The 16,459-nt window shown below is 40.3% G+C and overlaps 2 protein-coding genes across 2 annotated transcripts; both read left to right on the top strand.

Annotated features, from left to right (window-relative positions):
• Positions 1-4,698: 4,698 nt before the first annotated feature.
• Positions 4,699-8,775, top strand: ftr83 (finTRIM family, member 83). Its single transcript, XM_028032241.1, has 7 exons — positions 4,699-5,515; positions 5,877-5,972; positions 6,167-6,400; positions 6,485-6,644; positions 6,733-6,789; positions 7,091-7,159; positions 7,951-8,775. The coding sequence occupies exons 1-7, from the start codon at positions 4,940-4,942 to the stop codon at positions 8,475-8,477; spliced, it is 1,719 nt and encodes a 572-aa protein (XP_027888042.1). The 5' UTR covers positions 4,699-4,939; the 3' UTR covers positions 8,478-8,775.
• A 1,896-nt stretch (positions 8,776-10,671) lies between these two features.
• Positions 10,672-16,237, top strand: ruvbl2 (RuvB-like AAA ATPase 2). The gene is made up of 14 exons (XM_028032556.1): positions 10,672-10,806; positions 12,256-12,310; positions 12,400-12,455; positions 13,122-13,263; positions 13,396-13,525; positions 13,607-13,673; positions 13,894-14,000; positions 14,108-14,201; positions 14,571-14,789; positions 14,864-14,982; positions 15,085-15,204; positions 15,290-15,419; positions 15,518-15,632; positions 15,914-16,237. Exons 2-14 carry the CDS (start codon positions 12,256-12,258, stop codon positions 15,937-15,939), a joined length of 1,380 nt encoding a protein of 459 aa, XP_027888357.1. The 5' UTR covers positions 10,672-10,806; the 3' UTR covers positions 15,940-16,237.
• The last annotated feature ends 222 nt before the right edge of the window (positions 16,238-16,459 follow it).

Here is a 16,459-nt window from a genome sequence, read left to right as displayed (position 1 = left end):
CCCACAAATTTTCCAAGGGACTGTAAGGACATTTCTGGGACATTATCATGCTGAGTATACTTGCACATATTTTTATGATCAGATGAACGCAGCACTTTCAAGGAATTTGTACCAAACTTGTGGAGGTCCACAATTCTTATCTTAATATCTTTGTAAATTTATCTCTCGAGTATGTGTAGTGTTTTCAGGTGTTGACTAAAAATGATCCTTTAACTCACTTAAATTAGCCAAAATAAGCCATAAAATCCCATTCTAAGCAGTTCCAAACTCTTTAAACTTCCAAACTTGAAGAAAGCAATAAAACATTGTCTCATTATTTTTGCTATTTACTAAATAATACAATTCTCGTAATAAATATATACAATATAAAGGATGTAGCCGCTCTTTGACAAAAGTAGAATACTTTTTTGTTGAAGGAAGCAGAAAGTTTCCAGTTAACTTGAGTTCAGTCCAAGGTCAGTGGTTTGGGCGTACGTCTTCTGCAGCGGAGCGAGTGCAGGGGAGGACAAACGGTGTTTGATCAGAGGGAAAGAAAAAGATACAATTTACGGAGGATGAGCAAGAAAAACTGAAAACAGATGGCACCCTTTTGGTTTTTTTTATACATATTTAAAAACTGAAAAGAATTCAGGCGAGGTCCTAATACGAGAGGGGAAACTGGACCAAACCCAAAACAGCACTTCCATATTCCCAAATTCAGGATTGACATAGAAGTAAAGATATGGAGTGGTCTTTCTGCATCTAAAATGGATTATGACATGATAAATGGATTCTGATTTGGTCAGATATTCAGCGGCCAGAGTGAAAACTTCAAAGGAAGGCCACCGCTGAGCTTTTGTCCGAAAACAACTGCCGGGAAGTGGGACACACCCATGTCAGCACAGAGAAGACCTTATGTAAGAAAGTAATTTGCTTCTTTTTTATCTCAGAAACATTTTTCTTGTCTTAAACTATTTCTGTTTGATACGAAACAGATTCTGACTGAGACAAAATGTCCAAAAGATGAGATAAAATACTTCACATGGCCAAGACATCTCTCATGAAAGAAGCACAGCAAAGCTTTTTTCCCTCCCTACTCTATAAAAAAATGCTTATTTTGTTTAATGAGAACAAAGTCCACTTTTGGTTGAAAAATGTTGAGCGAAGGACAAACTGAAAAGATTAGGTGTGAATATTTGGATCAGGGAGTGTCTTAGTGGGGAAAAAGAGAACATTTTGCTCAGAAACTCATGGTGATCCAAACCAAATAATGCTGCAGAACAATAACAGCCTCCACTCCTACTGGCACTCCCTGACTGTGTGCAGCTGATCCGTCAGATGTCAGGGCTAACTTATGTTAATGTCATGCATTGAAAGTTAATTTGCAATCAGCAAATTTAGCTAAACTAATTTACACATGAAACGTATGCAGTTACAACGGACTACTAACTGCTGCTATGAAGCCAGTTAGTCTAAATTGTGTTATCAAGCCGCCTTATGAAGCTAATACTATCAGGAGTTAGTTATGTAAAACATAATCAGGTCAACAAATTAACATTCACAAATAACAGAATTGAATTTCATGAAAACAAATTAATGTTCACCATTAATCCCAATTATAGAGATGAATTCTCAGTGAAATAATAGGCTTCGTTTGGTTTTAGATGTCAGCTGCGGTTCCTGTTGTTTGACACACAACAGACCCTATATAATGCTTGGCACTCTGCTCAGGCCCTGCTGGCCCAAACACAATGGAATCTTTTAAGCAAGCTTTCCTGGCCCTCCTGTTATCTGGGCTATCAAGTGTAGTTGCATTCCTTGCTCCATCTCAACGGCGCTGAAACTCCATCTTGGCTGGGAGGTGTGCTCGCTCTGTGAGATGAATTATATACACAGAAAAGCAGGGCTTTTTTTTTTTTAATTTCCTTATTTACAAGGCAGGATTTTTTTCCCCACTTATGTTGGATTTGAATTGCTTTCAAGCTAAAAGAAAAATCAAGCTTAAAAGGTGAACAGTAGAAACCAGGAGGCTTCCTGTGGAGGGAAATCAGTACTGAAAGAGTTGATGATTAACTGGCTTCAGAGGGGGTGAAGGTCAGCATCACACTGACAGAAGAAGACAACAGTAGCCTACCTTCTAAAGGTATTCGTGTCAGCTGATACTAAAAGCCTGAATACATTTTATCTGGGTTTTATGTGACAGATGATCATAAAGTAGCACATGTAGGGAGTGGAAGTAAAATGTTCCGCAGGTTTTAAATGTTTTTGTAAATCAAAATCGGACTAGCTTGGCTTGCAAATGTATTAAGTGCATGCCAGGAATCCTGTGTTATCTTCCATTCGCTTCACAGATATGAACTCCTTTGTGGCAATCTATCACTCAAAATCCCCCCAAAATACATAGAAGTTCAATAATAAAACGTGACAAAATGTGTAGAAGTTCAAGCTTTAGTAATATGGACCTTTCCACAGGGGCTGATGTCCATTTGCGCAGTAGCGCGGCTACAACGTGCGTGACCGTCTCACAAACACACTTAGCTTCCCGTTAGCTAAGTACAGCATAAAGGCAGAACTGATACAACTTCTACACCTTGAAGCCTGTCTGCTACACAGTCTTACGTTAGCTAAACAGATCAATATGCAATGTGTCTGTATCTGACATACACTAAAGATTTTATTTTAGCAGAAAAGGCTTTGGACTAAACTGTTACTCATGTTAGCCACGTTAGCACCAAGTACAGCTAGTCAATCAACCATCGCTGTGTTCAGGGAAGCGCTGATTAATAATCGAGAAATAAATATCAAGCCTGGAAACTTGATATCGTAACGGACTGAATGTTTTGTTTTTAACGTAATCTTACCTAGGCTTGCGGGGCGCAGCCTAGCTAGCACCTGTTACCGGTTGCCACGGTAACATGTGAGCTTAAACTACAGAGAGAGAGAGAGTAAAAAGGTAGGAGTGGTTTTGAGTTGATCACCTGTTCGGGTTATTTTACCTTTGTTTACCTTTGCTGTGGCGCATTAAAGCCGCTGTAGTTTCTAAACGTTGGACTAATTACCTCGTTCGTTTGTAAGTTTACGTCATTCGCAACAAACATCAAATAGAACAAATATATCTCATAAAATTTTAACAAACAAATGGCTTCTACCGTGGTAATTATGTGAAATTAAATTAATTATATTCCAACTTCAGAAGATTTGCCTTTACCTTTACAGAGCTCTTTGGTTCCTCCTATCAGTCTGTAGCTTCTCATATTGACGTCATCAAACCAAATTTCAGATCTACCATAACTGACTGACACCTGCTGGCCTCAGGTTTGCAACCAGCTTGTGACCGAGAAACCAGTAACCTCCTCCCAGTGACAGAGTCTCACTGAGGAAGAAACTGCATAAGGTTTTCTATCACTTTAATATTTCTGCTATAACTGATGTATATTGCATATAAAATAAGTCAATAGAGTTTATTTTACAATTTTTATGTCTTCATGTCATGAGGTACATCTCAGCTGGCTGGTGAGAGAAAAAGTAGATCTTGGTCTCAAAACGTTTGGGTACCCCTGATGTAGAGGGTGTGTGGATCTGCCGTTTTCCTCATCCAGCGAACGCATTTTGCTGTGACGTGCACAATGTTGGAAACACCTTGATCGCATCCAAAACAGATGACATGATCTTGTTAGTTCCTCTGTCCATTGTAGTAGCTGATATATTGTGAAAATCCGGTAGAAATGATGCACTAATCGAGTCATGTTTACATAGAAACAACGTGCTGCCAGGCTTTGTTTGTGAGACTTGCGGTCAAGTGGGTCGGTTGTGGGAGGAGCTTGGTAAGGTCCATACAGGCTAGTTGTGATTGTGCTAATGGCTAGTATTGCTAACAGTTGCATGAAACCCAACGTAACCATGCTCCAGTCCTAGAACGAAGTGGGGTTTTCTGTTGATGTCCTCAGCAGCCACACAAATTGCAATTAACAATACCTTGAAACAGTGGAGCAACATCTTCACTAAATTATGTTTATGCTTTACTGGGATACAGATTGCCAGAAATGCAAATGAACTGTTTGTCACTAACTTTTAGTCATATTCAATTGGATTTCAAGGCCAAGGTTGGAGAGAAATCTCTCAGTCTGACATCAGGGGAACAGGTAATTTTTCAAATAAACTTACAAATCTAAATATTATTGTACTATCAAATTTAAAGTGGTACTAAATTGGTTGAGAAACAATGAGCTACAGTCATTGATATAGAAGTTATTTATTTAAATTAGCCATGTCATTAAAAGGAGCAACTATTTCAGTGATCAGACATTGTAGTTTGTTTCTACTGTTGACATGGAGCTGTAAAATCATCCATCAAAGAGCAGAAAATCTGCTCTCATAAAGAGGTCATCTTGTTTGCACTCTGATTCCTGTAAATATAAGTGCATGACATGACAGCGTTCATTCCAGGTACTAACCAGCTGAAGTCCACTTCAGTGTAGGCACACCTGTGGTTTTCTTAGCACTTTATCTCAGTTACGTATAATGTTTGTTTTCTTCTTTTTGCTGATCTTTTTGTAACAAGGAAATTTGATTAAATTTAATCAAATTCCAAATTTCTTACTCTGATTGCATTTCTTACTTTGTTAAAAATCCCTTAACCTAAGATGTTCCAATATTTGTAATAATAAATCACTGAAAGACTAAATTTTTTTGTTCCATAGCTCAAGAACAACAGTTGTATCTTTTGATCACACATTTCATTCATTCTCTCAGTACTCTGTAAGAGTCGGACACATTCACTTGTTCCTGTTTTTTACCCCGCCCATGTTTTACTGGTTTCGGCTTAACCAGTTTAACCTCCCTCTGTTTACTCTATAAAACTTGGGCTTGCGCTACCTGTAGGATCACTTTGCCACTGTGCTGACACAATTCAGCTTCTCTTTTCGTAGCATCTTCTCGGAATAAGAAAGTTTTCTTCACCATGTCTTCTGATCAGGACAGCTGCTACCTCTGTAAGGAATATCTCAGGGATCCCGTGTCCATCCCGTGTGGCCACATCTTCTGCTCCATCTGCCTACAAACCTACTGGGACCATGCAGACCACACTGGCTCATACCTCTGCCCTGAGTGCAGGGTGACTTACAACAAAAGGCCCACTCCAAGGCGCATGGGAGGCTCCCGCCACTCCACCATCCAACGCAACTCTGAGGCCTTTCCACCAGCCCCTCCGTCCCCGGACTACAACTACGCCGGACCCCAAGATGTTGGCTGCGACATCTGCGTTGGCAAAAAGCACAAAGCCATCAAGACCTGCCTGATGTGCCTGGCCTCCTACTGCGAGAAGCACCTTAAGCCCCACTTTGAGTCAGCCACTTTCAAAAGGCACAAACTGGTTGATGAAATTGGCCACCTAGACAGGCAGATCTGCCCACAGCATCAGAAAGGCTTGGAGCTGTTCTGTCGCACTGATCAGATGTGTATCTGTGTGCTGTGTACGGTGAAAGAGCATAAGGGTCATGACATGGTATCAGCAGAGCAGGAAAGAGCTGAAGAGCAGGTATGTAAACTATAAGTACAACTAATAAACATGCCAGACTGGTTGGAGACTGACTTTTTCATATCTTGATAATCCAACAATATACTCTGCTTAAAGACAACACATTTAATAATGTAGACTTGTGTAAATTTGGACAATAGTTCACTGTGTAATGCAAGGTTGAGCAGGATATGAATCAGATTAAACAGTCAGAAAAAACAGCAAGACTCATGTATTGAAAATATCTATTGGTCACAAAGACAGTTTCCAGAATCAGCTCAGAGCCATACCCTGCAACATCAAGTCTAGCATTTGTGACTTAGCAGCTCATTTGTGGCACTGCGCTCATAATTATTTCCAATTTCTCTTGTTTCAATTTTAGCAACGTCTGGGCTCCACCCAGGCTGAAATCCAGGAAAAGATTCATGACCGTCTCAAGCAGATGGAGGAGCTGAAACAAGCTGTGGACTCAATCAAGGTTCGTAACCCCCATCATCTATCAGACAGATAAGACCAGACTAACCACTAAACATTGACGGGAACATTGAGTCAGCCACCCCTGACAGCATTCCATCTGAAAAGAGTGATGACAGCGTCTTTAAGCTTACTGTGGGGGAAAAAAATGATGAGGCAACCGCTTGATTTATATGACAGTCATGTCTCTCACTGTAGAACTCGGCCCAGAGAGCACTCCAGGAATGCGAGAAGATGTTTAGTGACATGATGCGCTCCATAGAAAGGATGCAACAGGAGATGACCAAGCTGATATCATCCAACAAGAGAGCTGCACTCAACAATGCAGAGGGCCACATGGAGCGTTTGACTCACGAGATTGCCGATTTGAAGAAGAGAGACACTCATATCACCCAACTGTCCCGCACTGAGGACCACATCCACTTCATCCAGGTAGAAAACAAGAACACCAAAGAAATACTTAAACCACCCCTAACCCTAGTTGATGTGAAAAGTGATGCTGATTTTGGTTTGTAGAGTTACCACATGCTGCTAGCCCAGACGGAGGCTGAGGAGTTGCCTTCAGTCTCCGTAAATCCCTACTTCACCTTCGGCTCTGTGACCAAAGCTGTCTCCGAGATGAAGCAGCACCTGAATGAATTCAGCAACGAAGAGCTGGTGAAGGTCGCCAAAACGGGTCAGATAGAGTCAAATCCTCTCAGTTTCACTCAACAGTCCTGCCTAACTCAACCCTAAGCCTAACTTCTTATTCTTTTCATTTGCAGTGAACAAAATGACCTTCTGTCAGCTGGATGAGCCCAAAATGAGACGCTCAATTAAAAGTGAGTCAACAAAATGTTCTACCCGATGTAGTGCGTTGATAAAAATGTTACGGATGACCCATTAACCAGATGATATACTATGAACTGACCCGATTTGAAAGTCAAACCTTCCTGGCTCTTTTCTGTCCTGTTTGTTTGCACATCTTTTTAATCAGAGGTCATTCTTGGGCCATTCAGTTGCAGCCTGGTTAAATGTTTAACCCTGCTGAGGACTGTCAAGCCATCGGTGCTGATCCAGAGACAGAAATGACCTCGACTAAGTGAGATGTTTTCTGATCCTTTTCTACATGTGCTTCAACAGGTGAAGAGGCTGTGATGTACAAGGCCGTACCCGTCCAGGAACCTCAGTACAGGGACGACTTCTTGAGATGTGAGTCTCTGTTTCTGCTGTGACACGCTTTGCTGCTTCCTCTCATTCTGCTCAGCCCAGTGCATGAGGCAAATCAGATGCTAATAATGTCTCTCTGTCAGACCCTGTGGCTGACCACAAAATCTGATTATAAGAAACTACTGCAAGTCCAACAGTGGTGACAGAGACTGGGGCAGATTCCTTGCAAATATTTTTTGCATGCTGGTACTGTAGGAGGTTTGTGATTTTCACCTCTCAGTTTGAGAGCCCCTCCCTGATCCACTTTGATTCTTTTGATCAAAGTTAGAAGCTTGGGTAAACCAGCTGTTTTAAGACTGACTTGGAGACTCACAGTTCCTTGGTCTCTGATCTCTTAGATGGTCTTTGTTTAGTGGACCTCTGTTTGTGATCAATCTCACAAACAGTATCATTACTTCTGGCATTCCAGATCAAAGGCCAGGCCGAACTAGGCGAGGCCACCGGGTGTCCCACCAACTCTGACCTGCAGAGGTGGAGGTACACAGCAGGCAGGTGACATCTTACCACTGGGATATTTCTGTTTTTGTGTGTGTCCAGCCAGAGGGTCTCCTGCTTTTTCCCCCTGCAAAGCATGCTCTTGCAGAAGTTAGTTAAACATCTAATAGAGGTGAAAAAGGTAATTAGATTCTGCTAACCTCTGGGACATTATAGTTAGCGGTGCACTGGTGAAGGGTTCCTCACCTTACTGTGGTTTGCTCATTTATATTTAACCCCAAGCAATTTAAGTTAAATGATTTCTCTTACTGAGTGAATGTTTGTTTTTAATTATTTAGATGCTTGCCAGCTCACTCTGGACCCAAACACAGCCTACAGACAGCTCTACTTGTCTCGAGGGAATAAAAAGGCCGCCCTCAAGAGAGACCCCCAAGATTACGAAGACAACCCCTCCAGGTTTGACTCCTTGCCCCAGGTCCTCTGTAAGGAGAACCTTGCTGGAGGTGCCTACTACTGGGAGGTAGACTGGAGCGGTGAGGGCACAGCCCTCGGAGTCACCTACAAAGGCATCAAGAGGACGGGCTATGGAGACAGCTGCCGCATCGGCTACAACCGCAAGTCATGGAGCCTGTTCTGCTCCGATTCCAGCTACTCGGCCCGCCACAGCAAGGACCAGACAGAGATAAAAGCGCCTTACTCCTCCCGCATCGGGGTCTTCCTGGACTACGATGGGGGCACTCTCTCATTCTACACCGTAGGGGACACCATGTCCCTCCTCCACCGTTTCAAGACCTCCTTCAGCGAGCCTGTCTATCCAGGGTTTTGGGTTTGGTACGATTCTGCAATCACTCTCGTACAGCTGTGATTTAATAAAATCCGTCCAACAATCACTGAATAATCATCTGTTATTACTTTTTAAACATGTGTGTATTTTACAAATATATATTTCCTTTCTTTTTACTTTGAAAAATGTGTGTTGATCAAAGGGAAGCTGTTATGATGGATGTGATTTTATTTTATTTTTTTTACTTATAATGAACAAATGTTAGGGGGAAAGCACTTATAGAGTAACTCCAAATATATACAGTACTTGACTGATGTATGTTATGATAATTTCATATTAAACTTATTTCTATCAATAAACATTTGTTTTAACACAAAAAGGTGTGATGTAATTGTCTCAATTTTATAATTTATCACTTTGTTAGGATAACTACTGCCAAAACTGTAGTACCTCAGCTTCTGAAGGCTGCTTTCTTGTTCATTAAGATAGCAAACCATACACAGCATGTCTTAATATTAAATATTTACTTGCAACCATAATTCCAAACAAAAACATTATCATCTACTTTATTGTTAAGAAAATTAACAATAAAACAAACACTTTTGTAGACTCACTGAATGTGTATAACAAGTTTCTGTCTGGATGGCAGTGTTGGTTTTGTTTCCCTTTAAGAGGTTTGTTGAGAACTGTACAGAAACAAGTGATGAGTAACCAAAAGGCTCTAAAAGGAACGCATGACTTACATGTATTTCTCTCCTGCTTTTTAAGGTAGCAGGATTGTTTAACAAGAGATTTAGTAATCTCTTGTTAAATTAGTATTTCACATCCATTTTTCATGTAAAGTTCTGCATCCTCTTGGCATCATACTAAAAACAAGTAATTGTGGAATTCTGCAACCTGAGCCTTAAGGGAGTGACTTTGAAGACGTTATAGGAAGGATATAAAAACCTGCTCTAGATTTTAGTCAGGATATGAAGTTTGCTTTAATGTTGCATTCTCAATTTATCTGCTTCCTTAAATTAAGGTTTTCCACATTTTTGTGAGGGATGAAATGTTGGCTTAAATGTTACACAACAGAGATATGTACACGTAAAAAACAGTCAGGACGTCTGAACCCCAGCTGACATATTTTGTAAGATTTGTAGTTGTACCATAGCTGTTTCATGTTTTATGTGAAGGACTGAACAGCGGTCTATGACATACTTAAAGCTTTAGATATTGTTTAATAACCTACTCCCACTTCAAACTCTCCCACAGTTGTATCCCTGACCAGTGTGCTGTGCTTGGAGGCATACAAGTGGATTCTGTTTAGAGGTTAAGAGACTTCTGAAAGCAATCAGTAGGACATAATGCCAGACTTTTCAGATTTTTTGTGGCAAAAAAATTGCAAAACAATATATAATTTTCTTTTCACTTCAAAGTTGTGTTGGCCTATTACATAAAAGTATTCCCCCAAAAACTTTAAGTTTGTGCATGATGTACTTACTACCTTTGAGAGGCAGGATCTATTCATCTGCATTTGTTCCTTGAGTCTTGCAGCCTCTGGTGGAGACATATGTACAGCACTGCATGCAGAGTTTTATTTTCCCATCAGGCTGTTGGGATCCACTCAAGATTCTCTGGACAAAAGTAAAGCACTGCAAAAGTGCCTTTAGTACCTTTTAGAGACATGCAGGCCTTCAGTGGGATTAGCTGCGACAGACTTCCTTCCTGCACCATGTAATCACCCCACCCGGCTTGTCTCCACACAGAAATATTTGTTTTCTAATATCCATGGCTGGGTGGTAGAGGGGAACGTGTAATCTCCATTACATAATCAGATTAAAAACAAATAACTTTAACCACTCCGGATAATAACATAGAAAATGTGGAATTATAGTGTAGCTACATTGTATGGCGAAACAAAATTAAAATCTGGTTACATTTTAAGGGAAAAGCAACATTAACTGTTTGATATGGGTTTGACACTTCTATATCTATGACATTATACAAAGAATTGTTAAACGAATCAAAAATAAATTAACGCAACCAGCATTGAGCAGTAGGAAACTGATGCTTAAAATCTTAATACATTATGAGCGGAAGAGTTTTTTTTTTTTAAATAAGTCTCGAGGGGAAGAGAAATATTTCAAATATGTAATTCCTGTTACAATGGTCCGAGTCCAATTCATATTTATGCATATGAATAAAAATATGTAGAGCACCTACCTTAAAAAGACGTTTTTGGTAGAATAAGTGCGTTGTTCTCAGTTTCCCTTCTAGTATTTCTCACCGCGTCCGTCTGTGGAGAGGGCAAAGCTGAAAACGTATAGGAACTGAAAATCAAAATTTGTTTCCTTCCGGACGCATTAAGGCGGTCTGTCTTCAGAAAAAGCGCCGCTGCATTCTCACGTTTAGTGTGGTTGTGGAGGTGAGTGCACACGTTTTACTGTAAACCGGTAGAATATTTTGTAATATCATTTAACTGTTTTATACATTAATATAGTTGCTTGTGTACAGAAAGTGAAAGCTTTGTTACCAGGGCCTGCGAGTGGTTCTTATTTTACTACGTTGTGGCGCTTCACTTTTATAGAAAGCTATGAATGGAGTAAGCTAATTCGCTAGCATAACATTAGCTGCCATTAGCATCGCGTGTATTTATTGCAGTCCCAAATACCCATCTGAAGAGTGAACGTAGCTCTTTAGTACGTCTTTAGAATTTAACCAGTTTTATTGCTCCGCCAACTTTCAATTATTTATCTCTCAAAAACAAAAAGATTAAATAAAATGTTTCATGTTTGCTTACGGGTTGAGACTCTTGCTGCATGAGTTACGACTGTCACTATGACAACCAACTGAACACCACAAACCTTTCTAACGTATTCTTGAATATTTAACAGCTTACTCTCTCTTTTCTTTTGGTAATTTAGTATTTCTGTTGTGACATGTTGTGATTTTAATTATCATTGTGGCTTCCTGGTGAGTAAGAGAGCTTGCAAGTTGAATAGCAATCTTTATTTCTTCTATTCCATTGTACTTTGTCTAGAAAAACAACAACCGTCACCATAAAGCCAAAAGTAGAATTCATTTCAAATTCAAAAATACTTTATTCATCTCAAAGAGCAATTCAGTGTTGCAACTGGTATGATCCAAGTATCTTTAAAGATTTGTGGGTGGCGAAGGAAGGATCTCCAGTAGCAGTCAGTCTTGCAGTGAAGAAGTCTCTGACTGAAGACTCTTGCTGTGGGACAGTCTAGAGGCGGTCACAGCATACTAACAGCTCAATGACCAGACAGCAAAGACCATATCCCACAGTAGCATGTCCTGGATGACACAGTCAGCTGTTGGCAAGCACTGCTAATCCATCTTGTCGCTATGGTTATTGTAGAATTGCCAGTGAAGGATTTATCAATGCTTATGTATTGGAATGACCCAAGTAAAATCTGGATCTAAATCCAATGGATAATCTGTGACAAAACTTGAAAATTGATGTTCACCGACTTTCCATCCAAATTAGCTTAACTCGAGCTATTTTGTGAAGAAACAATTGATGAAAAAGGTCTGTTTTGCTAACAGTATTAGCTGCTATTAGAATTAAATGTGCTTATTCCTGTCCAGATATTGGTAACAATCTTTTGTAAAGTAACTGTAATTTATTAAATCCTTTCTAACTAATTACTGTAAGCTGTGATTATAATAGGCTCTCTGGCTGGTAAAGATTACAGTATGGTAAACGGTATATAAAATACCAACCGTCCCCTCTAAATGGTTTCATATTTTTAAAATTTAGGACAATGTGGTTATCACTCTACAGGCCTAAATGTGATTATTTAAAACTTTGCTATATTTAATCTTTTTCCCGATTTTTCCATTGTTGCAGATGGCGGCTACAAAAGTTCCAGAGGTTCGTGACATCACACGGATTGAGAGAATCGGTAGGAATCCAGATTTACTTTGCACTCTTCATCTAATCTACCCTTCCAAGTGTAGCTGACGTCTTCTCTCTTGTCACCATGTGTTCTAGGGGCTCATTCTCACATCCGCGGCCTTGGACTGGATGATGCTTTGGAGCCAAGACAGGTAGGACAGAGCCTTGAGTTTTGGATTGGTTGGACTTTCTCTTTAAACTGTAAAGAGAGGAGCTGTTTTTTTCTTTCTTTACGAGATGATTATTAGCAAAACTATTTACATATGGAGCCTATGTGTTCCTTTTCATAGGCTCTGATTGGTTAAGATTGTTTTTTTGCTGTTCAGGCAGATGCTCCTAATCAAATTCTCTACTTTAGGCTGTTTAATTGTAGTTGATCATTTGGTTTTTTGTAGTAAAGTTAGGTGAAACTTTTTGACTGTGGTCCCTTGGGTATTGTATTTGTTCATATAACATATAATCACTAATTACTTTAAGGGTTCCTGTGGATCCTTAAAATGTCTTAATAGGCATTGAGTTCATGGATCTAAAAATATATAAAAGCGTTATTTGGTATTAAAATGTCTTAAATCTGTCTTGTAAAATTGTTTCAAAATTTTAAACATTAACACTGGAACCAAAAAAATCCCGAAATTGTTGCTAACTTGAGTTTTTTGTGTGTGTTTAATGTCTTAAAATTGAAGCAACATTAAAAAAGTCTAAAGTCTTGAATGTAACTTTCCTTAGGCTGTAGGAACCCTGACTTTGCCAGTGGTACAGGAGTGTATTGAAATATGCTGAGTTTGTGCTGAAGGTGACCGGCTCCTGTTCACCTGCAGGTGTCTCAGGGACTGGTCGGCCAGCTGGCCGCCCGTCGTGCAGCAGGGGTCATCCTGGAGATGATTAAAGACGGCCACATTGCTGGCAGGGCAGTACTGATCGCCGGCCAACCTGGCACAGGAAAAACTGCCATCGCTATGGGTAAGAGGTCCACTGGCGGCTTTCCAGCACACAGCATCTTCCTTTAGAGAAAGTGGTATTTTCCACTTGCATTGATGTAATGTGCTCAAGCTGCATTTTCGTTCTATATCGACTGTATTTGTCCTCCTGTAGGAATAGCACAGTCACTGGGGCCCGACACGCCCTTCACAGCTCTGGCCGGGAGTGAGATCTTCTCCCTGGAAATGAGCAAGACGGAAGCACTGAGCCAAGCTTTTAGAAAGGCAATCGGAGTGAGAATCAAGTGAGGGAATCGCTACAATAACAGATCTGTGAGCAGTATTGTTTCTGAATGAAATGAATAAGCAAAGTTGTTTATCGACAGGGAGGAGACGGAGATCATTGAAGGAGAGGTGGTGGAGATCCAGATTGATAGACCCGCCACTGGAACGGTGAGCTGATTTTTAATTACTTTCTAAATCCACGCATATATATATATATATATATATATATATATATATATATATATATATATATATATATATATATATATATATATATACATCACAATTACGTAGGGCCCTTTGTATTTGTGATGTTAGAAGGTGTGCATGATGTGTTTAAGGATTTTTAAAAGCCAAAAATGACTGAAGATTGACATGTTTTGATCAGGGTGCAAAAGTGGGCAAGCTGACGCTAAAGACTACTGAAATGGAGACTATATATGATTTGGGCAACAAGATGATTGACAGTCTAAGCAAAGAGAAAGTACAAGCTGGGTAAGTTTCTATTTTGTATTTTTCTTTTTTTGTCCAGGATTCTAATATAACACATACTCAGCTAAAACACACAAATGTTCTGTGTTTCTGTTCCCCTCTCTTCCTAGAGATGTCATCACCATTGACAAAGCCACTGGCAAGATCACCAAGTTGGGACGCTCTTTCACTAGAGCCAGAGACTATGATGCTATGGGAGCTCAGGTAAAGTCTCCGTAAGGCAAGAGTTTGATGTATGCAAACATTTTCATTGTGTTGTGTGACTGGGGGAGGTTGGCACTTAGCTGTTCACATAGCCTTGCTAGCTAGCTAGATTTTTTTAGTCGTTGGGACAACATTCGTTTTTGCCACTGACTCACTTCTGTTGAAAAGCCATGCAGGTTAGCAGGATTCTCCAACTTTCCCCTACATTTATAGTTTTCTCGCTCTTAAATTTCATTCAAGCTGGCATTAAAAATAGTCTTAAAAGTCTTAAATTTGGCCTTGTGTGCAGACACCCTGATAAAGGCATCTCCTAAATTGTTAGTTCTACAAATGTTGGGATATAAAAGTAAGTTTTCTATGTTTTTGCAGACAAAGTTTGTCCAGTGTCCTGAGGGAGAGCTGCAGAAGAGGAAGGAGGTGGTGCACACAGTGTCGCTCCACGAGATCGACGTAATCAACAGCCGCACGCAAGGCTTCCTGGCTCTCTTCTCCGGAGACACGGGAGAGATCAAGTCCGAGGTCCGTGAGCAGATTAACGCCAAAGTGTGTGAGTGGAGGGAAGAGGGAAAGGCGGAGATTATTCCTGGGGTAAGTGTGTTTCTTGAATGTTCTTCCTCTGCTTACAATTAATGCAGTTAAGCTAAATGTTCCCGTCTATTCAGGTGTTGTTTATCGACGAGGTTCACATGCTGGACATGGAGTGCTTCTCCTTCCTGAATCGTGCACTAGAGAGTGATCTGTCTCCAGTTCTCATCATGGCGACCAACAGAGGCATCACTCGGTACTATTAACACAAACCCAAGGAAAAAAGAAAAGAAACAAAATACGTCACTCTAAAGTTTATGAAAAAGTGAACCTACACTCACTTTTAACCTTCACGCAGAATCCGTGGAACAAACTACCAGAGCCCTCACGGCATCCCCATCGACCTCCTGGACCGTCTGCTCATCATCGCCACCTCACCTTACACAGAAAAAGAAACAAGGCAGATCCTAAAGATCCGGTGAGGGTTCTTCACCCGGCCATCCACTCGCAGAAATCGTTTCTATAAGGATCCGACGTATAACCCGAGTGTTTTACGTTTTCAGGTGTGAAGAAGAGGACGTGGAGCTGAGCGAGGAGGCCCACACAGTCCTCACTCGGATCGGCATGGAGACGTCGCTGCGCTACGCCATCCAGCTGATCAGCACGGCCGGGCTGGTGTGTCGTAAACGCAAGGTGGGCTCACCGGAAGCAAGAGGAAATAATCCTCATCTGTTTGTGTGGCTAAATTAAATAGGAGCTCTTTGGTCATGACCGCCTCTTGTTTTCCTCAGGGGACGGAGGTCCAGGTGGAGGACATCAAGAGGGTTTACTCACTCTTCCTGGATGAGGCCAGGTCCTCTCAGTACATGAAGGAGTACCAGGATTCCTTCCTCTTCAATGAAACGCGTGAGTTTGTTTGTGTGGAAGCTCCATCGGTACACCACATCTTCAGATTAAAGCGTTGATGCAAGGCATGGTTTTTGTTTTTCACACTATAAGATACCAGTGGATTAGCTGTTACCTTCTTGAAGAAATTTGACTCTTCTGTATTATGAGTCAGAAGAACTCTGATGAAATTATTCCAGCAGAGTTCAGCCCTTTTGCTCTGCTAATAATGTCTTGTTGCAAATTCAAACGTAACTTCTGACAGGTGAATTTGTGATGTTCTTTCTGTTCTCTCACTTCAGAAACGGCTTCCATGGATACGTCATAATGGAGACTTCCCCAAAGTGTTTCTTGTTTTTCCCGTTATCCACAGTTAGTCTGGTTGAATTGTATTGTTTCTACTACAAAAACGGGAAATTAATCTGTGAATTTTCTCAATTTTGCTTAAATGTTGCAGCTGTCGGAGATGGAATTCATGTGAAAATTTGGCTAAAAAAATTTGGCCTTATTTTGAATGACCTACGTAATTAATGCCTTGTTCCTCAGATATTCATTAATTTTATGTTTATTTTGTGAATCCTGTCTTTGGATTTTTTTCGACAAAAAAATAAAACAAGCTTTTATAATTAGTGTTTCTCATTTCTGTCTTAAATGCTAGAAAGCAGAGATTGCATTATATCAAATATATAGGTTGGATTTGAAAATAAACAATTGTGTGATATTGAAATCCTCTTCAAGAAAAACTATCAATGCTTTGAATTTTAGAAGTTAATAAAGTACTTAAAAGTTGCACATTGTGTGATAATACTGCCATTACCCCCCTGTTTAATTGTTTTTTGTGTCTGAAA

Source organism: Xiphophorus couchianus, chromosome 11 (assembly GCF_001444195.1).
Source record: "Xiphophorus couchianus chromosome 11, X_couchianus-1.0, whole genome shotgun sequence".
Classification (NCBI taxonomy): Eukaryota; Metazoa; Chordata; class Actinopteri; order Cyprinodontiformes; family Poeciliidae; genus Xiphophorus; species Xiphophorus couchianus.
This window is presented reverse-complemented; position numbering and strand designations above follow the sequence as displayed.

Coding starts and splice junctions, on each gene's coding strand:
- ftr83 (XM_028032241.1), top strand. CDS start 4,940: ATGTCTTCTGATCAGGACAGCTGCTACCTCTGTAAGGAATATCTCAGG. Junction 6,401..6,484: donor ACCACATCCACTTCATCCAG/GTAGAAAACAAG, acceptor TTTGGTTTGTAG/AGTTACCACATGCTGCTAGC. Junction 6,645..6,732: donor GGTGAAGGTCGCCAAAACGG/GTCAGATAGAGT, acceptor TTTCATTTGCAG/TGAACAAAATGACCTTCTGT.
- ruvbl2 (XM_028032556.1), top strand. CDS start 12,256: ATGGCGGCTACAAAAGTTCCAGAGGTTCGTGACATCACACGGATTGAG. Junction 14,202..14,570: donor ATGATGCTATGGGAGCTCAG/GTAAAGTCTCCG, acceptor ATGTTTTTGCAG/ACAAAGTTTGTCCAGTGTCC. Junction 14,983..15,084: donor ACCAACAGAGGCATCACTCG/GTACTATTAACA, acceptor ACCTTCACGCAG/AATCCGTGGAACAAACTACC.